Source organism: Meles meles, chromosome Y (assembly GCF_922984935.1).
Source record: "Meles meles chromosome Y, mMelMel3.1 paternal haplotype, whole genome shotgun sequence".
Lineage (NCBI taxonomy): Eukaryota > Metazoa > Chordata > Mammalia > Carnivora > Mustelidae > Meles > Meles meles.
This window is the reverse complement of record NC_060088.1, coordinates 782,597-805,634: the sequence shown is the minus strand read 5'-3', so window position 1 is coordinate 805,634 and position 23,038 is coordinate 782,597. Positions and strand designations below refer to the sequence as shown.

Below are 23,038 nucleotides of genomic sequence, written 5' to 3'. Positions count from 1 at the left end.
CCCACGCCGGCGGCCGCAGAGCTGAACGGGCGGTCGGGAATGTGTGGAGGGAAGCATGGGGTTCTGGACACCTGCTGTCTTATAAATCCCAGAAAGACGGATGGCGGATCCACACGGATCTGGTCTCGGCGCTGGGGAGGGTTTATGTGGGAAGGGCTGAGTCCTGCTACCCCCTGGATGGTGTTGCTTTGCTGTGAGCACCCTGGAAACCCGTCCAAACACTCCTGCCCGACCCCCGGCTGCCCTGCCTGCGTGTCTAGACGGAGATGATCTTCCACAGGGTCCCCGTGTCCCCTACACATGGCCAGCACTGCCCCAGCTCTCCTGGCCCCTCTCCCCATGCCCATGCAGTGGAAGCCGCCCAACTCGCCTCTCCCGGCTCCTGAGAACCCCAGCGCCTGCCCGGTTGTCTGGTTTCCCGGAGGACAGCTCCTCCCACCGCGGGGCATTTTCTCGTACGTCTGCAAGAATATGGGGCCCAGCCCAACTCCGTTCCCCCTAACTGTGAGTTCTTCACCCCAGTGTGTCCTTTCCCCTAATGTTCTCGACAGTGTGAGTACGGGGAAGCCAAGTGTGACCCCAGACTGTTCATCTCGGTAACACATGCTTCAGGGAGACTTTTCTCCCCAGAAGCCAGCCTCCTTGTAAGAAGAAAGGGCTCCAAGGATGAACCCAATGTCTGGGTCCTGGTCGCTGCCCCCATTCTATTCCATCGGATCCCCAGGTTGCCACTGGTCCTCACAACCAGCTGCCCCTGCCAGGTGTGGGGCGTGACCTAACCCTAACCCTAACCTTGGGGACAGAACTCCTACCCACGGGGTCTTCTGACCCCAGTCCTCTTGGGTGCCCTCTGGGGTCAGTTCCTGAGCTGGGATGAGACTCCCTCAGCATCCAGATGGAGAGGCATTTCCAGGACCCAGCGTGGCGTGGGGTCCTGGGGTCCCTCTGCACCTGGAACTGCTTCTCCTAGAGCTTCATGCTGTCCCAACACTGTCCTTGTCTTGTAGTGGAGGACTTCTCCAGGGCATCTTTCCTACGGGGTTCTTCCAAGGCCACTGAAAATGTCTACTGAACAAAAGAAGTCTCTCCAGCACCCTTCCCCCTGATTTTAAATTCCGTTAAACCTCACAAAACCATCAGCCTTTACACCTGAGAATGAAATAGAACCAGCCCGGGAAGGTGATTGCAAATTCATACTAAAGTGATAATGACTGATATCACCTCTGCTTACTCGTGCAGGAGCTCAGTGTTTTGTAGAAGTTACGGGTGAGTGGGGAGGGCGTCACGGGAGGCAGAATGGAGAAGGAAAGCAGGAACAGAAAATGGAAAGACTAAATGTAAAATATCTCTTTCACAACATGATTTAAATTCTACTATATCCATATTTTGCCAAAGGAGAGTTGTTCACAGAAATCTGCTCTTTTTGTTGTTGTTGTTTTCTGTGCATAGACTATTTTGGTCCCATCTGGGCTATTCCAGGGCAAAATTTCAACGTGTAAGGGGCACGCCTTTGGGGCCGTCCATGCTCTTATCCCTCACACTCCTGCGTGGGCCTCTTGGGCAGCCAGTCACACTCCCGGGACACAGAGGTCCTGTCCTCAGCTGACGGCCTCCATTGGGCTAGCATCTGTCATCCTGGAGGCCAGGTGGGTCCCTGGGGACTCTGAGCAGCAGTTACTTTCCAAGGACAAGTCTTGGTCTGAAGGGACGCCCCACCTATGGCAGGACGTCAGGTGCCAGGAGTCGTCATCAGAGGGTGATGGTGTTTCTCAGAGATGAAGGGAGGGAGGAGGGATTCCGGCATCCTGGACGTCATGTTACGGAAGGACAGATGGACAGGACTCGCAGGAAGTGCTTGTTGGAATCCGTGAGGCAGGAACAAGCGGGGGCCACCTCATACACACCGTGGGGGGTCCACGTTGAATATCCGAGAGTGTTTAGCACTGATGTCAAGCCACTGGTAACTCCAAGGAGGCTGGCCCAGATGATCTACAGCAAAAAAACAGCAAATGCTATAAATCAACCTTTTTTTGGTTTTGCTTTGTTTTGCTTTTCATTTACTGTGGAGCAGACTGAGAGGAGCCCCAACACCTCTGAAGTCAGGTTTAGCAGCGGGGGGATCCTGTCAGAACCCTGGGCATATGATTTTGTTCCCTGAAACTTTGCCAGGATTCCCCACCCTGGGCAGACCTGCCTGATCCCACAGGAGCCCGTGAGAAGGCACAGCTGTCACTGGGAGCAGGGGTCCATCGCCATGGCAGGTGTCACCTGGGGCATGCCCAGGGCATCCACTGCAAGTCCCATTGCAATGCACTCCCATTTTAAAGGGTTCCAGGATGATCCATTCATCCTGGACAAGCCCCCTGTTATGCGATCAGACACTCGCCTAGCGCTGCTTTGCAGGTGGGACCAAAAAAAAAAAAAAATCCACAGACAAAAAAAGAAAAAAGGAAAAAATTAAAAAGGAAAAGAGAAAGAAAAAGAAAAAAATCCACAAGCCACTAACTTGAACAGAGTCTACTTCAAGGGTGGTGGGCCTCGTGCAATCAGGTGATGGTTTTATACGCAAACAGCTCGGTTTCTCAGAGAAGTAATTCTGCTTCAGGTGTGGACTATCACCTGCCGCCTGCATCTCCAGGTCACCCACCTGCCCGACAGGTGTCACACGGACCAGTCCCACCATCGTCTGAGCCACTTCCTTCCGATCTATCATATGCACGTGTATTTTTTGTATGTATGTCCATCCATTTTTTCTCCAAATACGTATCCCTCGGTGTATCCGTCCACATATATTGTTTCCTCTCTTCTGTATGTATCTTTCTATACGGATATACCTGTCTCTGTATCTATATGTATCTATATTTCCAGATACATCTGCTCTCCCTGTGAGCTTAGTCCTCATCAATGAACACCACACCACGTGAGCTGTGGTTTTCGCCGGATGCTCTCGTTGGCGTCTAAGACTTTCCACAGGTCCCCGCTGCATATGTCCTTGTGGCCCTTCACGGCCACGTTCACACCCTGCGTGGGCTTGCTTCTCATCTCAACAAGACCTGGATTAGACCCTTCCCTGCTTCTTATCTTCATGTGGGCGGGGGGGGCGGGGGGCCTGCGGGGCTTCATATTCACGTGTCTCAAAAGTCAAGGTGCAGAGTTGGTCTCGGGATCCTCGTGAGAAATCCCCTCCCATCCCTGCCCATGCCTGCTGATGAAGGTGTCCATGTCCTGATCCATGTCTGGTGGACGGAACTGTGTCCCCACATCCCGATCCCCACATGGTGGATGGAACCATGTCCCAAAGACGTCCATATCCCAAGCCCCAGAACAATGTCCCCAAAGATGTCCACATCCCAATCTCCACGTGGTGGATGGAAAAATGTCCCAAAGATGTCCATGTCCCAATTCCCACATGGTGGAAGGAAAAATGTTCCCAAAGATGTCCATATCCCAATGCTCAAGTGGTGGACAGAACCGTGTCCCCAAAGACGTCCACGTCCCGATCTCCATACGCTGGACTGAACCATGTCCCAAATATGTCCACATCCCAATTCCCAGGTGGTGGACGGAACCAGGTCCCAAATATGTCCATGTCCCAATCCCCACGTGGTGGATGGAACAATGTCCCCAAAGACGTCCACACCCTGATTCCTCGAGTCTTAGAATGTGTCATGTTAGGTGACAAATGGGACTTTGCGGGGGAGAAAACTATTCAGGCCCCTCAGTGCTAGCGGAGAAACAGGGGAGGACAATGCTCCCATGGGGACCACAGACATGCCGGAGACCCATGTCTCAGCCCTGCCGGCTGCTGCCAGGAGGGTATCTGAGCCACTGTAAAGCAAGGAAGAGCTGCCTGTTTCCCGGGAGAGAAGCAGGTGCATCGCGGTGCTGGTTCCCAGCGCGTTCAGTGAGTCCTGACGACAGGCATCTTTGCAAAAAATCACATTTTTTTCAAGTAAAAAAAAAAAAGAATGCTATATAAATAATTGCTCAAAACAACAATAATAATAATTAAAAAAAAAAGCAGCTTCCAGAATGTTCCCGGGCCGGAAGCGTCTATGCAGTTCCCATGCTCGCTGGGGCCACTGTGACTTCTTGCACCGTGAGGATCTCCTCGTTGTCACCTTTTTCCGTGTCCAAGGTGAAGTTCTCCCAGATGACCTGAGGAGGAGAGGGAGGATGGGGGAGTTGGGGCTTCAGGTCAGCCGGCGAACAGGACCGGGATCCCAGCGACACCCCGTGAGGACACCGTGGTCCCCCTTGGGCAGACGCGCTGGAGTGTCCTCCCCGTCCTGGTTCTCTGCTTTGTCCCGGCCTCACCCACCTTGTGGTCGGGCCGATGGCTATCCGTCCACTTGTCTTTGATGCGCGGAATCGGTGGGAATAAAGTCTGGGATGCGAGGAACCTAGGGAGACGGGAAGCATGTGAGGGGAAGAGCCTGGGGACACACGTCCTTCTGGCTGCGAGGAGGGACGCGTCCTCCTGCCTGCGGTGGGAGAAGCCTGTGGGCCGCGAGCTGGAGAACAATTCCATGGCAGAGTCACGGCAGGACAACCCAAATTTGAGATCCATGAGCCAACAAGAGACACTATAGGAACGCACAGGGATAGGATCTTTCTAGAACCTTCCCTGACTCACTTGGGTACAGGGACAAGAGTGGGGGACGTGGTCACTCACAGGCAGCCTGCGGAGCCCTGGATCCCCACGGATCACAAGGCGCGTGTCCCTCCGAAATCCACACAACCATGAACAGCGGTTTCCAGTGTGGCAGGTTTCTATGTGCTGGGTTAAGGGTTTGCCCCAATTCCTAGTGTTTTTACTTAAACAGCGGACTTTGTTTTTGCCAAACTTTGGAGTCTTGCAGCATTTTCAAAGGGGCACTTGCTTTCTCTCTTACCAAAGGGACAGCACCCCTGATTCCGTGACATTGAAGGTGCTTCTCCTGAGCTCCGTACTGTCCCCCCAAAATGTATATTCAAGACCTGAACCCCAGAATCTGGAAACGGGACCCTGTGGGGAGATGAGGTCTTTGCCATTGTAATCAAGGGAGCATAAGCTCATCCTGATCAGGGTGGCCCTGAATCCAATGACAGGTGTCCTTGCAAGACATGGAAGGGGAGACCGAGACGCAGAGGAGAAGCCATATGAGGACGGAGGCAGAGATGGGAAGGACATGGCCACCAGCCCAGGGACGCCTGGAGCCCCAGAAGCTGGAAGAGGAGGAAGGACCCTCCCCTGGAGCCTCAGGACCGAACACAGTCCTGCCCTACCCGGATCTCAGACTTCTGGTCTCCAGACCTGGGAGATGATTCATTTCTGTTGTTTCAAACCTCCTGGTTGTGGTCATTTTTTTCCCTGTGGCCACAGGAAACTCAAACAGCTTTTCATGAAGATAACGGTTCTCGTGTAAAGCACGCGCCCCGTCCCCGTTCCGGCAGCGGGTTGCGGGGCTGCCCCTGTTCCCCTTTGCTCTTAGGTCCAGGCTCCCTAGAGAACAGGTTGGCTCTGGGTCAGCACCTGTCCAGCAGGCCGGGCAGAGTCCTGTCCTTGTCCTCAGGCTACATTCCTGTGCTGTTAGCTTACGTGTCAGCGCTGAGGGAAATGCACCCAGGACGCTCGAGCCGGGTCAGGGGCATCGAGGGGTGGGCTCCGGAGGACACCTCCTGGGTCCCGACAGGGTGTAGGAGGAGTAGGCTTAGGCGGGGCCCTAGGACTCCGCAAGTCTGATGGGGGGACATGCGGGGCTGGACGAGGGGTTGTGGGGAGACGTTCCAGAAAGAGGAAGGTCCTTTCCATGAGGGTGAATGCAACCCGTCCGTGAGCACAGCTGAGCTCAGTGGGGGTCCACGTCCAGCTGGAGGGACAGGGCCAAACGGGTGGGCTCAGCACGGCCCAGGGGCCTGGAAGCATCAGAGAACGTGCGTCCGGGGCTGCCCCTCGAGGGTCAGGGCAAGGCCCCGTCGGCTGCCAGCTACACCTCCCCGGAGGGCCGTCACAACAGTGGGTTCCCTGAGCTCCCTCCGAACGAGCACCTTGTCCGTCTCTCCTGTGTGCAAGGATGACGCCAACCCGTCAGCGGGGTTTACCTTTTCAAAAGGCAGCCGAGGGTCAGGACCGTGATGAGGGTCCCCAGGACCACCAGCGCGTAGATGGGCACGAGGCTGGGTGCGGTTTCCTCGGAGCCTGCAGACAGAGGGGGACACACCACGTACCCCTTTGGGTGGACGGTCAGGTCACGGCGGGCTCCTTCCCTCGCCAGCTCGTGGCTTCCCAGAAAGGCTCAGAGCAGAAGGGGAATCCACCCCCACGTGCCCATCCGGAACCCGTCCCACAGAGCCTTCCCCGAGGCAAAGCAGCCTCACGACCCTCCCAACGGTAACGTGCTCGTGCGGCACGACGACCCGATGTAAAAATGGACCCAAACATAAATCAGTAAAAACAAAAAAAGTAAAAATAAATAAATGAATTAACAATGGACCCCACCCCAAAACACCCATTTCCAGGCATAGGGTTTGAACAAAATTGCCTCACAATTAGTAGTAGACCTTCTGGGTTGCTTACCATCTGGAATGGGCACTTTTTACAACTGGTTGTTTTTGTAACAGGGCACATCTTATGTTACGATTTTTAAAGATTGAAAAACCCGTTCCCTTGGGAGTGCCTGGGGGGCTCAGTCACTTAAGCGTCTGCCTTCGGCTCTGGTCATGATCCCGGGGTCCTGGGATCGAGCTCCACATCGGGCTCCCTGCTTCTCCCCCTCCCACTCCCCCCGCTTGTGTTCCCTTTCTGGTTCTCTCTCAAAAAAATAAGTGATATCTTAAAAAAAAAAAATAAATAAACCCAGTCCTATGAGGATGGCCATAACCAAATTGAATGGCGTCTTGAGACTTTTCCATATTAACAGAGGAAATGTGCCCTCTTACAAAATAATAATAATAATAATAACAATTTCACTTAAAACGTGCTCATTCCAGGTAATACAAAAGTTTTTCGTTTTGATGAATGCCCATTGACCTAATTTTTTTTTTTTAATTTTGCTGTTCCTCATTTTGGAGTCATAGTTAAGAAGCCACTGTCTCATCTTTTTGAACTTATGTTTTACCTCTGGATGACCATTTCACATACATTTTATACCAGCCCTTATTTATTTTTTTCATTTGCTTTTGGACCAGGAAAAAAAAAATAAAAACAACCCACAAAATTGCATGCATCAAATGCTTACTGAAACACTTTGAAAATATTCGGGAAGAAGAGGTAGTGTGGAAATGCAGATTTCTTGAGGACTCTATTGGCTTTGGGTCCAAACCATTAAATTCTTGCCAACCCTTCAAGGTTATAGGGAGGAAAATGGCGGAAGGCGTTGGTAATCGAGTTCCCTGGAATGAATAGCTCCCTCCTGATGAGGAGAAAACATGCCCAACGTGGATGTCCGTGTTCCCCTGACTGGGATCATGACGTGAACACGGTTGATGGGGACCAGGAGTGATTCATCTTTACTAGCTGAGGCAGCCCCTTCGGGAGGCTGGGTGGGTTGTCCATTCTTTGAAGAAACAGAGCCCCGTGGAGACCCGTGGATGGGAATTCCTCCATCAGGGAGTCTCTGGGGGTGGTGACAGGGACAAGGATGGGATGGGGACTGAGTTGGGGATGGGTACGGTGACAGGGACTGGGATGGGGACAAGAATGGGAAGGGCTCAGAGATGGACGGAGGGGCGCACCCAGGACATATACCAAACTCAATGGGCTGGCTCCAGGCACCCCACTTCTGGATCCGTGCGTCCGAGGTCCTTATTTTCACAGTATGCTTGGGTCTGGGCTCCGGACTTGGGAAGTTGTAGCTATTCTCCCAATTACCAGGCACCTCAATCTTTGGACAAAAGAAAAAGTTTGAGAGAGGGGTGTCCCGCCTTCTGAATAGAGGGGCTGGGATGTCTGTTCCCACCACCGGGGTGGATGACAGTGTTCAAGCACGCTTTCCTGATCCAGGTGTGGAACATGCACCGTGGAAAGAGGACAAGAAGAACCGTGTCCTCACGGTGTGAAACAGCATCATGGGCAAGTCCCCCATTCACCACGGGATCCCTCCTGGGGTGCTCATCAACACAGATGCAAAAAACATTCAGGAGGTCCACGGGACAGGAGCAGAGCTACCGATGGGTAACATCCCAGGAAGGACGTTAACTGAGTAAAAGCCCCCAACTGGATGGCGGAGGACACTGAGGTCACCGTAGTGCCGGGACTTAGGACACGCCACCATAAAGGGCTTGGATGATCTTCTGCTAGAGGCGTTTTGAAGGAAGAAACAATCTCCTTCAAACTCAAAGGAGTATTTTCTTGACCAACATAGATGCACATGGTGGGAGGTCACTAATTTCAACTAATGGGACAGGGCAGGTGTGCCCAGATGAGCCCTTCCCCCAGAGCGGGACCATTGGGAGCGTCCCTACATCACTGAAAGGACTGCCCTCTGGGGAATGGCCACCCTCTCACTCATTGCCCACCCCGTCCTGCCCACATGTCCACTTGAGTAACATTGGACCGTTACACGACGGGATGGTATTTTGGGTCAGAGTCTTAACTCACCGGTTGATTCTCGCTGTTTTCCTTATTGCTCTAGAAAAAAAAAAAAAATAGACCTAGGTTTACTTTTCTCCATTTTGAAGATTTTTACAGGATCCGTTCATTGTCCCCTTTGAGTGTAGTCACGGGGTAACCCCAAGAGTTGGGGCCAGGGGAAGGGCTGAGCTCCCTCTGTACATTCTTCTCCTCAAGTCACGCAGATGGGGGTATGGACTTGGCCACCGAGGATGGCCCTGATCATGCCTTGTCCTTGAACCCTAGCTACTAATGGGTCCAGTTAAGGGTCCAAGTGGACGTGGACCACAGGGTCCCCCTGTCTACACTGGGTCCATGTGCGTGTGGAGCACAGGCTCCGTCTTGTCTACACTGGGTCCGTGTGCGTGTGGAGCAGAGGGTTCCCCTTGTCTACACTGGGTCCAGGTGGATGTGGAGCAGAGAGTCTCCCTGTCTACACTGGGTCCAGTTGGACTTGGAGCAGAAAGTCCCCCTTGTCTACACTGGGTCCAGTTGGACTTGGAGCAGAGGCTCCCCCTTATCTACACTGGGTCCAGATGGATGTGGAGTGAGGCCCCCCCTTGTCTACACTGGGTCCGTGTGGATGTGGTAGAGAACACCCCCTTCTCCAGGTGGGGTCTGAGCGGACGAGTAGCAGAAAATCCTCTCTGTTCCGCATCTGCCTTCTCCAGCGCCCTCTGAAGGCTTGCAGAATCCAGCTGGGAGTGAGGCCACCCCTCTTGGATTGGCCGTGGTGGTGACCCTCACGCCCAGGGCATCCTGTCCACACAGCCACCTCTGTGCTCCTCCCCATGGATCACCTAGCCCTGCCCATCTCCCATGACCTGGGCCCTCACCGTGAGTCACAGGGGCTGCTGCCCTCTGTTCCTTGAGGCACAGGGTCCTGCTTGGGGCACAGTCCACTCACCTTTCTCTGGATGTCCAGCTGGTATTTGAACTCCATGTTGGACAGCTTGAATCGGGTCTTGGGCTTTTCCCAATGGATCAGGCAGTGGGACTCATTGCAGAGCACGCTGATATTGTTGGGTGGGCTATATATTTCTGTAATGAGATCCCAGGACACTCCCCTGAACCAGCGGGCATCTGCTGGGCCACGGAGGTCAGACCCAGTTCTGCAGGCAGTTCCCAAGTGTCACCCAGAGGCCAGAGTCTGTGTGGGTCTGAGTGTTACCTCTTGGGGAAGAAGACCACTGGGATGTGTGCAGTTTCAGCGGGTGCACAGAGGACAGTTGTGTGCTCATTTTGTGATGTGCATGTAGGGCTCTGCACCCAGTTCTGATGCGTGGGGTCCCCCTTCCCACCATCAAGCTATTCTCAGACAACTGGTGGGGTGTCCTACAATTCAACTCAATTCTGACCTATCTACCTGGCCATGGTGTCAGATCTCCCAAGACTCAGCCCTACAAGATTGCCCTTCACCCCCTAGGTCAGATGCCAGTCACAAATCCAGGTTGTCACCCATGGTTCTGACCCACCAGCTGCAGATCGGAGGTTCTCAGGACCTCCTCCTCGGGTTCTATTAATCTGCTAGAGCGACTCACAGAGCCCAAGGAAACATGTCACTCACTAGATCATGGGTTTATTATAAATCCTGAAATAATTCAGGAACAGCCAGAAAAAGTAAGCGTGGGGCCAGGTGTGGGGAAGGGCCTCGTCAGGGGTACCTCTCTTCCCAAACCTCCACACGTCCACCAAACCCATGTCCAAACCCCATCCTTTTGGGATTTTAGGGAGGCTTCGTTATGTAAACACGATTGATTAAATCATTCCCCATTGGGGACTGAAATCAGCCACCAGCTCCTTTCCAGTCCTGGTCTAGGAGGTCAAAGGAGGGGACTGAAAATTCCAATCCTTTAATCACCTAGTTGGTTCCCCTGGCAACCAACCCCCACCTTCCGGGGCTTTTCAGCTGTCAACTCCTTAACATAACAAAAGGCACACCCACTGCTCTCCTCCCGGGGAAATTCCTAGGGTTGTGGCCGTTGTGTGCTTGAAAGGACAGAGACCAAACATGCAGTTTCTTACTGCAAGTCACAATGGCACAGGATTGAGTTTGAAATAATATTGGGATTTCCTGAGTTAAATAAAAAGGTTAGAAGCATGGGGAGGGAAAAAGACAAAATGGGGATTGCCTCAGGGCGAGGGTGGCTGAGTCAGGGCCAAATGCAGGACATTTGTCTTGCAGCAAGGAGCAGGAAATCCAGACCCTGAGAGGCACAGCTGCTACCTGGCTGGGAACACACACCTGCAGCTCCATCAACAGGTGACCTGGAGGTGCAGAGTGGGGGTTGGCAGTGGCCTGTGAAGAAGATTTACTGGAGAGTTGGCATCCGTTTGCCAATGGTGTCTCCCAGAACAGCAAGAGAAGGCTGTGTGTGCTACCCATGGGGGAGATCCACAAAAGGGTCAGAGTTAACCTCCATCTCCTGGTCTGAACACCCTCCCTTTGGTCCTCAAGGGGCTTCACTGCAGGCAAAACACCTTCCTGTCTGGGCTGTTCTGGTACCAGAGCCAGGACTTGGAGGCTATGGGGGCATTGGAAGACTCTTGCTTCTCCTGGGGGGAACCACTTCTTATCACCCGGTTTAATCCAGACTAAAAGGATGGGTTGGCCTCCTTGCAGAAGGAGGCAACCATGCTAACACCTTGATTCTGGGTCTCTAGCCTCCAGAACCGTGAAAGAAAAAATTTCCATTCTTCCAGACTTCCCCACAAACTCTCTTTGGTTCACAACTCTCTTTGGTTAAGCATCTGTTTACACCACAGGACGTGGCTCTTACCGATTTTCTTCCAGGACAGAACCGAATCAAAGAACTGGATCCCCGTCCTTTGGCTGGTACCATTCACCAGGAAGTAATTGTAGCTAGTTAATCCCGAGAGGTCTTCCAGGTGACATCCCACGTGGGTTCTCCAGTCTTCTATGTAATGAGGACACTCTATTTCCCTTCTTTTTCTATAAAATTCGAAACAGTTCAGAGAACATTCTGGGCTTCCTCCCGGCCCGTACTCGGGATTGTCTACCTGAGCTCAACACTTACTTTGAGTCTCTTATATACAAAAAATATTGGACATCATCAGGGGCAGCTCGACCCTTTGTCCAACTGCAGTTCATGAAGTTTGCATTGTAGATAAAGCAGGAGAAATTCTGGGCAGCTGTGCCATTCCCACCTGAGAAGACATAAAAACAAAATGATTTGTGGGAAATGGACCACATGGTTTCATCGTTGGAATGTCTACCAAACATCCAAAGAATAATTAATTCCAACCCTTCTTTTTTTTTTAAAAAAAGATCAATTGATTTATTTGAGAGAGAGAGAGAGAGCATGAGTGGGAGGAGCAGAGGGAGAGGGAGAGAGAATCCCGAACAGATTTCCCTCTGAGCACAGAGGCCAATGCAGAGTTCAATCACATGAACTGAGATCAGGACCTGAGCAGAAACAAAGAGTCAGAGGCGCCTGGGTGGCTCAGTGGGTTAAGCCTCTGCCTTCTGCCTAGGTCATGATCTCAGGGTCTTGAGATTGAGCCCTGCATCAGGCTCTCTGCTCAGCAGGGAGCCTGCTTCTCTCTCTCTCTCTGCCTGCCTCTCTGCCTACTTGTGATCTCTCTGTCAAATAAATAAAATATTTTAAAAAATTAAAAAAAAAAAAAAAGAAACCAAGAGTCAGATGCTCAACTGACTGTACCACCCAAGCACCCGCCTCCCCTCAATCCTTCTTAAACTCTTCCAAAAAATAGAAGAAGACGCAGCACTTCCAAATTCATTTTATGAGGGCAGGATCACCATGATACCAAAACCCAAAGAGATGAGAAAAGAAAATCACATCCCAATATCCTAATAAACATAAATGTAAAAAATCGTTAACACAATACTAACAAGCAAATCCAATGGCACGTTAAAAGGATTGCACGTTGTAACCGAGTAGATTCATCCCCACATGCAAAGATGCTTCAACATATGGAAATCAATCGCTGTGTGGCACCATTTTAATAGAATGAAAGAAAACATCACAGAGCCATCTCAGTAGCTACACACAATGTCTTTGATGAAATTCAGCGTCCGTTCATGATAAAAACTCTCCATAAAATAGGTATACATGCGAGTTACCTCAACCCCATAAAGGACAAATATGGACAGCCCATGGCTAAAAACCGCACTCAATAGGGGGAAAAAACACAACTGAGTGCTTACCTTGTAAGGTAAGAAACAAGGCCAAGGTAGGCACCCTCACCACTTCTATTTAGCATAGTATGGGAAGTCCTAGCCAGAACAATTAGACAAGAAAAAGAAATAAAAGTATCCAAATTAAAAAAAAAAAAGTAAGCTTATCTCCGTTTGATGATACCAGGACCATATGTGTAGAAAAACTTAAAGACCAAACAAAGGACATTGTTATAGCTAATAAATAAATGTAATGAAGTTGCAGGATATAAAATCAACATGCAAAAATCAGTGGCATTTGTATACACTAACAATGACCTATTCAAGAAAGGAATTAAAAAAATAATCCGGGGCCACCGGGCCGGCTCAGTCAGTAGAACATGAAGCTCTTGATCCTGGGGTTGTGACTTCAAGACCTACGATGAGTGTATAGAGTACTTAAAAATAAAATTTTAAAAAATGAAATAATCCCATTCATAATAGCAACCAAAAGGATAAAATACTTGGGAATAAACTTAACCAAGGAGGTAAATTGAATATTATAAAGTTATGTTGATGAATATTATAAGACATTGATGAAAGAGATTTAAGAACACACAGATAAATGGAAAGAGCTCCCATGGTTGTGAATTGAAATAACTAATGATGATAAGAGGTCTATACTACCCAAAGTGATCTGTCGATCAACTCAATCCCTATCAAAATCCCAATGGCAGGACATGGGGAGATGGAGAGGAGAAGGGAGTTGAGGGAAATTGGAAGGGGAGGTGAACCATGAGAGACTATGGACTCTGAAAAAGAACCTGAGGATCTAGAAGGGGCGGGGGTGGGAGGTTGGGGGAACAAGGTGATGGATATTAGTGAGGGCACGTGTTGCATGGAGCACTGGGTGTGGTGCAAAAACAATGAACACTGTTATGCTGAAAGGAAATTTAAAAAAAAAATCCAATGGCGTTCTTTACAGAAATAGAAAGAGAACCCTAAAATTCAACCACAGACTTCAAAGATCCAAAGCACTCTTGAACAAGAAGGACAAAGCTAGAAGCGTCACATTTCCTGATCTCAAAATGCATTGCAAAGCTATAGTCCTCAAAACAGTATGGCAGTGGCCTAAAGATAGACACACAGATCAATGGGACCTCAGAGAGTCCAGAAGTCAATCCACAGACCTATGGTCAACGAGAGTCCCAAGATCAGACAATGGAGGAAGGATTCTCTCTTCACGAAATGGGGATGGGAAAAATGGACATCCACAAGCAGAAGAATGAAAAGGGATCCTTATCTCACTGTGTATGGAAATCAAGTCAAAATGAATTAAAGACTTAAACGCAGAACCTGAAACCATAAAACATCTGGAAGAAAACATAGGGAAAAAGATTCTTGCCATTGGTCTGGGCAAAGATTTTTTGGATATGACACCAAGAGCGCAGGCATCAAAACCAAAAACTGACAACTGCGATTCCATCAAACTGTAAATCTTCAGCTCAGAGAAGGAAACAATCAGCAGAGAGACAAGGTAACCTATGGAGTGGGAGAAAATATCTGTAATCTCTATCTGATAAAAGGTTAATACCTAAAATAGATAAGGACCTCAAACAATTCAAAAGCAAAAAAGCCCAAAGCCTCCCAAAAACAAAAAAAACAGAAAACAAAACAAAACTTAAACTGAACAAGCAGAGGACCTGAATAGACATTTTTCAGGAGGATATGTACAAATGGCCAACAGCTACCCAGAAAGATGCTCAACTTCACTCATCATCAAAGAAATGCAAATAAAACCCACACTGAGCTATCACCTCACACACTTTTAATAGTCACTTAATGACTATTAAAAAGAAAAAAAAAAAAGATGAATACTCGTGAGGATGTGGATAGAAGAGAACCCTTGTGCAGTGTCGTAGGGATTGTACGTTGGTGTGGCCACTGTGGGAAATACGGACATTTCTTTAAATACTGACCACAGAACTCCTATATGACCCAGCAATCCTACTTCTGGGTGTATTTCCAAAGGAAATGAAATCTGGATCCCCAAAAGATAGATGTACCCTCATGTTCATCACAATATTATTCACAATAGCCAGCACATGGCAGATGCATCAACACAGAGAGGAAATGGTGTTTTCCAGGGCTGAAGGGAGGGATAATAGCTTAATTGCAGTAATTATTTCTCAACATGTATATCTATCAAAGCTTTAAGTTATATACCTTAAATATATATAATACCTATGCGTCAAGTGTATCTCAATAATACTGAAGAGAAATAAAGGGAAGGTCTCTACCTTGAAGCTAGTGATGTTCAAAAGGGTCACTGCGATGTTTTCCCTACCTGAGTTAGCGTAGACCAGTGTTTCTGGAATCGGTCTTTGGGTGCTATTTACTTTAACCATAAGCTTGACTCCATCATGGAGAGAATAATCCGAAAACTCGCAGTGACATTCTTTCTCCCGGGGCTAAAAAGATGCAACCAGCCAGTACATTAGGAAACTCTTTTCTTCTTCTCCTCTCCGTGTTGTTCGCTCTTCCACTGACCCCGAGATGGCACCACCACCCATGGACATTCTCGGTGGGTGGATGTCAGCCTGCCCACATGAAGGCAGCACCTCGACTTGGTGGTCTAGTCTCCAGTGTTTGGGAGGTCAGAATAGAGGTCCCCTTTTAGTGTGCCCTCAGTTCCCAGGGATCTTGTCAAAATGATTCTGGTTCAGCACCTTGTCGGTGGGGGATTCTGCATTTGTAACAAAGCTCTCGGGTGAGGCTAACCCGAGGACCACTGCTCTGAGCATCGAGATCTCTCATCACTTTAAGCATTGTGGAGCTTAATGCACACGCTTACGTTTTTCCGTTTTCTTGTCTTATCTCATACCCCTTTCTCCCACAGCCTTCATGTTTACATTGTATCTATTCAGTTTGTTTTCATGTATCTCTTTGTTTTCATTTCATGTATCTCTTTGTATCATCTATTGTATCATGTATCATCTATTTCATGTATCTATTTGTTTTCATTGTATCTATTCAGTAACTTTGTTTTCATGGAATACGGGTGACCAACTCTTTCTTTCTCAGGATTAAGTCGGCCATATGGATGACTTTCGGTGGACCAATTGAGCAAAAGACTGCTGTTTCTGTTGGTAGGAGGGCAGATCCCCTAAGCAACACCCCTTGAAGGGGTACAGAAGACTGAAAGTCACAGAATAAGCCATTTGTCTTTCCCCTGATTACTGTCGTTGGCTATTTCATCTCCCTGAAAGTGACCGCTGGAAATTCTGGAGCATTTGTGTGCCCGATTGGAATCTACCTGTAATGCAGTGGAGCCCCATTCCACAAGCCTCATTTCACCTTCCTTGGGTGGTTGAGCATCTCTGAGGGTCCTGCCCTGCAGCCTGTACCAGGGCTAATCTCGTAAGAGTTTTGGGCTGGGGCTCCTCCCCCAGGAGGCCTGAATGCCCTTTCCTTTTGGGATAAGACATTTTCCAAGGAGTTCCCCGGTTCCCCGGGGAATCAGGGTGTACCTCTTGGACACAGGCCAGAACTTAACTTCCCTGGTGCACCCAGAAGCATGTCTCCTAGACGTGTCCCACGGTCACACACATGCTCTCTGTTTCCACCAGTTGCTGCCTTGTTTCTAAGGTGACGAGAGGTTTGTAAAGGACAGCAATTGTCCATAATGAATCTTTCTTACTATTATGTTGATTGGTCCATTCTCCTTGTGAATCATCACACATTCGAGGTAGGTAGTGTTTTCTTCACAGTCCCAACTCAGTTTCATTCTCCAAGAATCAAACCTCATATTTAGACGTGGGACCCTTTCCGCAGTTGGAAGATCTGAAAGAAAGGACCACCAGTTTCAGAAATTACATGTTTCCTGCCTCTACCCGCTGCCTGCTGACCCATCCCATGTCTTGCAAGCAAAGATCAAGACTGGGACATGGTGTCCCTTCCCCTATCCACACAGGTGGCCCCAGGGCATTGACACATGCATGGAAACTTCCCCTTATGGATCTCTTCTTCCTACCTGGACCTCCGTGCCTTTTCTCCATGTTAAGATGCTTTTCATGCCAGTAAGCCAAGACCTACCAACTGAGAGCAACAGAGGCTGTTTACTCAGAGCTGGCCACAGTAAGGAAGGCGGCCACCACCACTAGCATTTGTCAGAGACCAAGGGCAGACAGGGGAGTGGGCAAGTTTCACAGTGGGCAAAAGGGAACATTCAGCTGCGTCCTGAGCAGAGGCTGTGGGTGTGGGGATGCAGGTGGTCACTACAAGTAGGGCATCCCATGGGACTGGTTAGGGGACCATATCTGGCTTTCTCTAGTTGGTCCTATATAGGAACTGGGGTCAAAACGTAGGGAAGCCATTGGTTATGGATCAAGTGCTGGCCACTGGGGGCCTGTTGTTCCAGAAGGAATCTTTAGCTCCTTGGGTTGTCATGGGGATGGATATCTGGCTTTTTCCACATCTAACGTGCAGACAGCAGGCTGGCTCTGAGGGCTGGTCCCCATAGATGAGGGCTGGTCCCTTGGGCGGGTTGCTGCAGGTCATGGGCCAGAGTTCTTTTCTTAAGGATGCTCTGCCCATTGTCCATTTGTCTACTGAAACTCTCAGCCACATGGTCTCTCTGCTCCTGGTCAGTTGACGTTGCCTTTGCCAAGGGGTGGGACTTGAGTGTGTGTGGCCTCACCTTGTATCCTCTGTCCACCTGTTTAAGTCAAGATGTTTACTAGTCCCTGCCAGGGCGAGACCCTCCACATCCCGTTGCCCAGACCTGGGGCTGATGACCTACAGTTTGCAGCTACGGTCGATGACCTCGTCATAAGCCTGGAGTAGGAAGGGTCTTCCAGAGCAGGAGCAAGAAAACACTTTAGTATCTGGTGATCCTGGATTGTGCCACTTGGCTGACCAATGAGTACGAAGATGAAATGCAATTGGACTCAAGCATCAGGATGTGTCCCCAGACGCACAGGACGTAGGAATGAGACAGGCTGAGAAGGGTCAAACAGGTTCACACGCTTACCCTGCTGCTCCAGAGTCTGGAGGAACACTGGGTCAAGCAGCATGAAGAACAGGATGGTTATGGCCAGGAGTCGCACGGGGTTGCCCAAAGGGTGAGGAAAACCTGCAGGGACAAACAGTCACACTTTGAGGAAATAGGCTCGCATGGGGATTCTTGGCAAGGGGGCCCCAGCAAGGTTTCTTTGGGGAGTGCAGGACTACCCAAAGCCTGATGGTCAGCCTACTGACCTGGCCAGCTGGGGGGTCACTGCTGGCTGCAGAGGGTCTGTAGGTTACAACCAGATTCAGGGTGGAGCAGAACCGAGGGCCTGTCCTTTAGCGTGGACATGGGGCTCCAATCCTCACTGTTGTACTCTGTGCCACTGGGGAAAATTGCCCACAAGCTGTGGCTTCATTCCTGTCTGTAACCTGGGGGAGGATGTCTCTGGGGCCACTATTCTGTCCACCACACGGGGATCAGGATATGGACATCTCTGGGGACATTAGCCCATCTACCACAGGTACCAAGATCCACTTCCTAAGATGTATGGCCAAGTCTAGGATCGGCAGCCCCTTTATGAACAAATTGTCCATGAAAGAACAGTGGACACGGTCAGGCAGGGTTGCTCCCAGGCTGCTGGATCTGTGAATCTGGCTCGGGCTCCACACACCTGGCCTCCTGGACATGACCCTCCCTCTCTAGCCAGGGTCAGGGGTGGAGCACAAGCTCACCAAGCCCTTTCCCAGGTTAAGCCTTCATTTGTCAGAGACTGAGATTCCAGTCCACCTACACCAGAGCCCACAAGAGGTCCAAAACAGGAAGCCACCGCTGACTTCTCTTTTCTCCAGGATCAGCGTCCTGAGACGGATGGCTTGCAAGAAGATCCTACAACGTGGATTTATACTACCGCTGCCCTGCAAATCTACCCCTCAGATTGGCCCGTCTGCCTTCTGTCAAGCTTGGCTCATGGTTCAGATGAGCCTTGAAGTCATGGCGGACACATAACAGTGACTTTAAGATGCTTTTGGGGGAATAGTATACCCAGTTTGATTATTTTCTCATTGTTTTGATTCTCTTTTATTTTGTTCGTATAATTAAAAATTTTACATTTTTATTTAAGAAATTTTAATATGAATATGGTTGACACATGCTCTGAAGGTTTTTAGGATGGATTTTTGGGGGGAGAAAAAGGAATGATAGCTCAGGTTTCCATGATGGTAATAACAGCTTTTTTTTTTTTTTTTAGATTTTTTTCCTCTTTTTTTAAAAAAACTTGAATTTCACAACAATCAAAAAGGATATGTTAAAAAAAAAAGAGGAAAATAAAAAGGGGTAAGTGCACTGAGAGGCATAGGGGATGTTAAAATACATTTGCTAAGTGAAAGAGGCCAGTCTGAAATGCTACGTCTGGGAAGGTTCAGATTCTACCACATTCTGGAAAAGGAAAAAATATGGAGACAGAAAAAAAAAAATCAGTCATTACCAGGGTTTGGGGGAGGGACAGATGAGCAGGCAGGGCACAGGGGATTTTTTTAGGGCAGTGAAACTACTCTGTATGTTTCTATGATGGTGAGTATGCGTCACTGTTTATCTGTCCAAACCCATAGAATGTCCCTCACCAAGAGTGACTCTAATGTAAACTGTGGGCTTTAATCAATAAGAGTGGATCAATATTGGCCCATTAGTGATAGCGGATGTGCCCCACTAATGCCCAATATTAATAAGCGTGGAGACTGGGTGAACGGGGAAGCACGTATGTAGGAATCCCCTGTACTTCCCTCTTAAATTTTTCTATAAATCTAAAACTGCTCTTTAAAAAAAAGGCTATTAAAAACTTTTTCAACACGGAAGTACAAAAGCAAAGGGCTCTGTTCGCGTCCAGCGGCCCTCGACAAAGAACATGTGATGGTCTGCGTGGGTTTGGGGTGGCATCTTGGGCTCTGCCCACCGTCGCCCTGGTGGGATTTTTGCTGGTGTTTGCTTTTCCGTTGTTGTTGTTGTTGTGATCTGTAATGCGGTCTTCCGTCTCTACACGCTTCTCTTCCTCTCAGCCGCTGACTCTCTCTGCTGTTCATCTCTCTGTGTTCCCCATGACTTCACCCTTTCAAAGCCTTCCCTTCTCTTGGAGGTTCCTTCCTCTCTCCTTTGACCATGCACAGTCATGCTCTCTGCAGTGTCCTTGGGTTTATGGAGTCGATCGGTCGCAACACTGTCTCTTTGTTCTTGGTGTGGTACCTTCCTGGGGGCCGACCGAACAAACGGACACAAATTTCTTCCCTCTCCCCTTCCTTCCTTTCTTCCTTCCTTCTCTCTCCTCTTCTCCTCCCTTCCTCCTCCCTCGTAGACATCTCCATCTCCATCACCAATTCCTTCCCTATTTCATTCTTTCCAGTGTCTCCTTTTTGGAGATCCAGCCACCACACCCCCAACACTCACCCTGTGGACTTGCATGTCCTCACCTCCAAGCTGGCGCCCGTCTTCACAGACTCACTTCTTCTTCCCCCAGACTCCCCTGAAGCTCAGCTCCCACCAGGACCCAGCATCTCCCTCCTGTACATGGCCAGTCCAGCACATTTCAGCTCCTCCCTTCCTTGATGTCCAGCCTCGTCCCAGACGAGGGCCTTGTCTGCCCTCTGTAAGACCTATAAGATCCCTTACCTTACTGATCCCTGCCCTACAGACCTCAGAGCTGTGAGGCTGATTCTCTCCATTTCCTCACCCCTGCCTCCTTTCCCACGCACCCTCTGCAGTGATGAGTTCCCTGTCTATTGAGGGTCAGCTGGCTAGTTCAGAAGCTACAGCCTCTTCTCCCCTGTCCCTGCACCAGCTTCCTAGGCTGGAGCCCAATGATGCAGAGTCCAGCCAGCTCCCCAAGCCAGGTGTGCACAGCTGTACCAGAGTGCCCCTGGGGAGTGGCATCCAGCCTTGGGTTCCTGCCTCCTAACCTCTGCAAGCCCACTCCCTCCTACGGCACCATCCTTGCTCTAAAAGAGGAAATGAAAACCATGGACCAGACCTTCCCCCAATGTCCCTGCCTCCCACACACCTTATACTCCAGTGCTATGGGGGAAGTTCCCAGCTTCCTGCATCTGCAAGCTAAACCCTGCTCCACCCAGCCCTTCTCTGGGTCTTGTCCGGTGTTCTTGGCATGGGGTGGGGGGCCTCCATGATGCACCTGAGAGGATCCTGGGAAGGACCCTTCCTCCGTCTGGGCTGACTCTATCATTCCCCTTTGCTATTCCTGTCTTGTCTCTGCCCTGCTTTTCTCACCTGCAATCTTTGAGCAGAGCCACCCTTAATGAGGAGGGGGTGGGACAGTACAGCAAGGCAGGGAGGGTCCCCATTCCACTCATCCCTGGTAAGCTTCTGGAATCTGCTTTCCTCCACCTTTTTCAAGCCTCCTGCAGCATCAGCTTTGGGGCTGTACATAAAGCAGGTGCCTGCAGATGCACAACCCATCCCCCCATCGGAAGGAATCTGCATGGAAATACGCCCTTAGCTGGACAGTTCCCCATTCCGCTTCCTCTAAACTGAACTCTGCTCACCTCTCATCATGATGGAGCAAAAGCATAAACTTCTGTAAACTTGACTTAGGAAAAAAAAAAAAAAACCACCACCGAAATACACCAAATAGTGACATTATCATACCCAACAGCGGCGTGCAAGATGATCCAGAAGGGTTACTGTTTGAATTAGCTGGTTAGTCACAACGCGGGGCTCCTGGCCAACAGTGGATAACTCGGCGGCAGCGTGAAGTAATCAGTGCTGTGATTTCTCCACAGCCTGGGCTGACCATGCGTAGGCACGTTCCACTTGGCTCCTAGTTTCTCCCTCACACTCATCCTAGGAGGCCATTCCTAGTATCCTCATGCAACTGGGTGAGAAACTGAGGTTCAGGAACTCTCATGGTCCGTTTACTTAATTTTTGCCTTGATTTTTTAGAACGGAGGTGAAATTCACACAGTATAGAGCTCACCCCTTAAAATGTACGACTCAAAATGCAACGTATCCGGAATGCTCAAACTTCACCTTTTCCTGAACTGGGTCATTCTCATTCCCCCCAGAAGAGGACCCCTACCTCCATGAAGCCAACACTCCCCGTTCTTCCGTCCTGCTCTGTGGATTTGCCTGGGGTTTTGTTTCATATGACTGAAAACTGAGATGTCACTTGGCTATTTTTTGTCCACAGACTACCCACTTTCCCTTCTTCTTTCAGTTTTCCCCAGACCCGGCTTTCTTCCCCTTTCTATAAACACAAAGTTCTACAGAGACGCCGGTTCCATCTGTCAGGCTAGGTCAGATCAAAGACCCAGGGCCATGCAGGTGCTGCTGATCTATGGGTGTCCCTCGGATGAGCTTGGATGTTGAGATCCCTGCCGTTTGGGGGGAATGCAATCAGTCATCGTGCTCAGACAACACAGGGAAGGGAAGGCTGTGGTCCCCAAAGACACCTGTCCCCCAGGTTGGCCACCAGCTCTGCACTTGGTGGCCAAGGGATCTGAGATAAGTGACTGCCAGCAAAGTGTCTCCCTAGGATCCAGGGACCCCTGGTTCCCCGTGTGGACGACCGCATGCATCCAAGCCTCTGTAGTAATTCCAAAGTGGCTTCTAATATTCACATACACAGACTTGCGAGAGGGGCTCAGCCTGCTCCCAGGGCAAGGTGGCTAATCCCTGGGGCTAATTCAGACCTTTCAACGCACTGCCCATGAGCTCAGTGCCCGCCTCCCTGTTGGGTGCCTTCATTCAGAGATGTCCACTTCCCACCCCCAGGTGCTCCTTGATCTGCAGCATGAGCTTCCAGCAGAAGCAACAGGAGCAGGAATAGCTAGCCGAGTGACAAGGCACATTTGAGAGTCAGAGAATGAAGGGAGCCGCCTTACCCCACCGCACCGGGCTCTGCTCTGGCCACCTGTTTTCTTTCTCGGTTTCCCGGCGCTCCGACATCTGGCTGTCGTCTTGGACAGCTCTCTGCCTGGTCACGAAGTGAGCACAGTGATTGCCTTGTCAAGACATTTCAACCCTAGACTTCCCTTTTCTCCTTAGCGCCCTCCCCCTTCCTGTGATGTTTTCTCATTACACACACTTGAGAAACCTGCGGACGGTGAGTGCTCCGGTCCGCTTCTCAGCTCCCAGAAAAGAATGGATCCGGGGGGTGACACCCACACACTCATGCACACCCCCACACACAGCCCTCATGCTGGCTGGGATAAGCTGAGCAAAGCCAAGGGCAAGAGGATATGGGCTGTCGCTGTCTATGAAGAACACAGACATGATGCCCAGGAAATGGAATCGT

General features: G+C 50.0%; 1 protein-coding gene across 7 annotated transcripts; it reads right to left on the bottom strand.

The window, feature by feature from the left end:
• Positions 1-1,323: 1,323 nt before the first annotated feature.
• On the bottom strand, positions 1,324-22,711 carry LOC123935849 (granulocyte-macrophage colony-stimulating factor receptor subunit alpha-like). Of its 7 annotated transcripts, none has more exons than XM_045996679.1 (14): positions 22,626-22,711; positions 17,764-17,865; positions 16,432-16,574; positions 15,079-15,202; positions 11,632-11,761; positions 11,374-11,546; positions 9,501-9,634; positions 8,582-8,611; positions 7,730-7,865; positions 7,221-7,394; positions 6,085-6,181; positions 4,322-4,403; positions 2,507-4,158; positions 1,324-1,989 (listed from the first exon to the last, which is right to left on the bottom strand). In XM_045996679.1, the coding sequence occupies exons 1-13, from the start codon at positions 22,687-22,689 to the stop codon at positions 4,054-4,056; spliced, it is 1,494 nt and encodes a 497-aa protein (XP_045852635.1). In that variant the 5' UTR covers positions 22,690-22,711; the 3' UTR covers positions 1,324-1,989; positions 2,507-4,053. The 7 variants fall into 7 exon arrangements, with proteins under 7 accessions (XP_045852635.1, XP_045852636.1, XP_045852638.1 ...); XM_045996680.1 differs by having other exon boundaries at positions 2,648-4,158; XM_045996682.1 differs by lacking the exon at positions 7,221-7,394.
• Positions 22,712-23,038: the final 327 nt, after the last annotated feature.

Bases quoted from the DNA above. Each gene is read 5' to 3' on its own strand.
- LOC123935849 (XM_045996679.1), bottom strand. From the start codon at position 22,689: ATGTCGGAGCGCCGGGAAACCGAGAAAGAAAACAGGTGGCCAGAGCAG. The intron at 17,866-22,625 runs GTAAGGCGGCTC...TTGTCCCTGCAG, and splicing joins GCAGAGCCCGGTGCGGTGGG to GTTTTCCTCACCCTTTGGGC. The intron at 4,159-4,321 runs GTGGGTGAGGCC...TCTCCTCCTCAG, and splicing joins GCCATCGGCCCGACCACAAG to GTCATCTGGGAGAACTTCAC.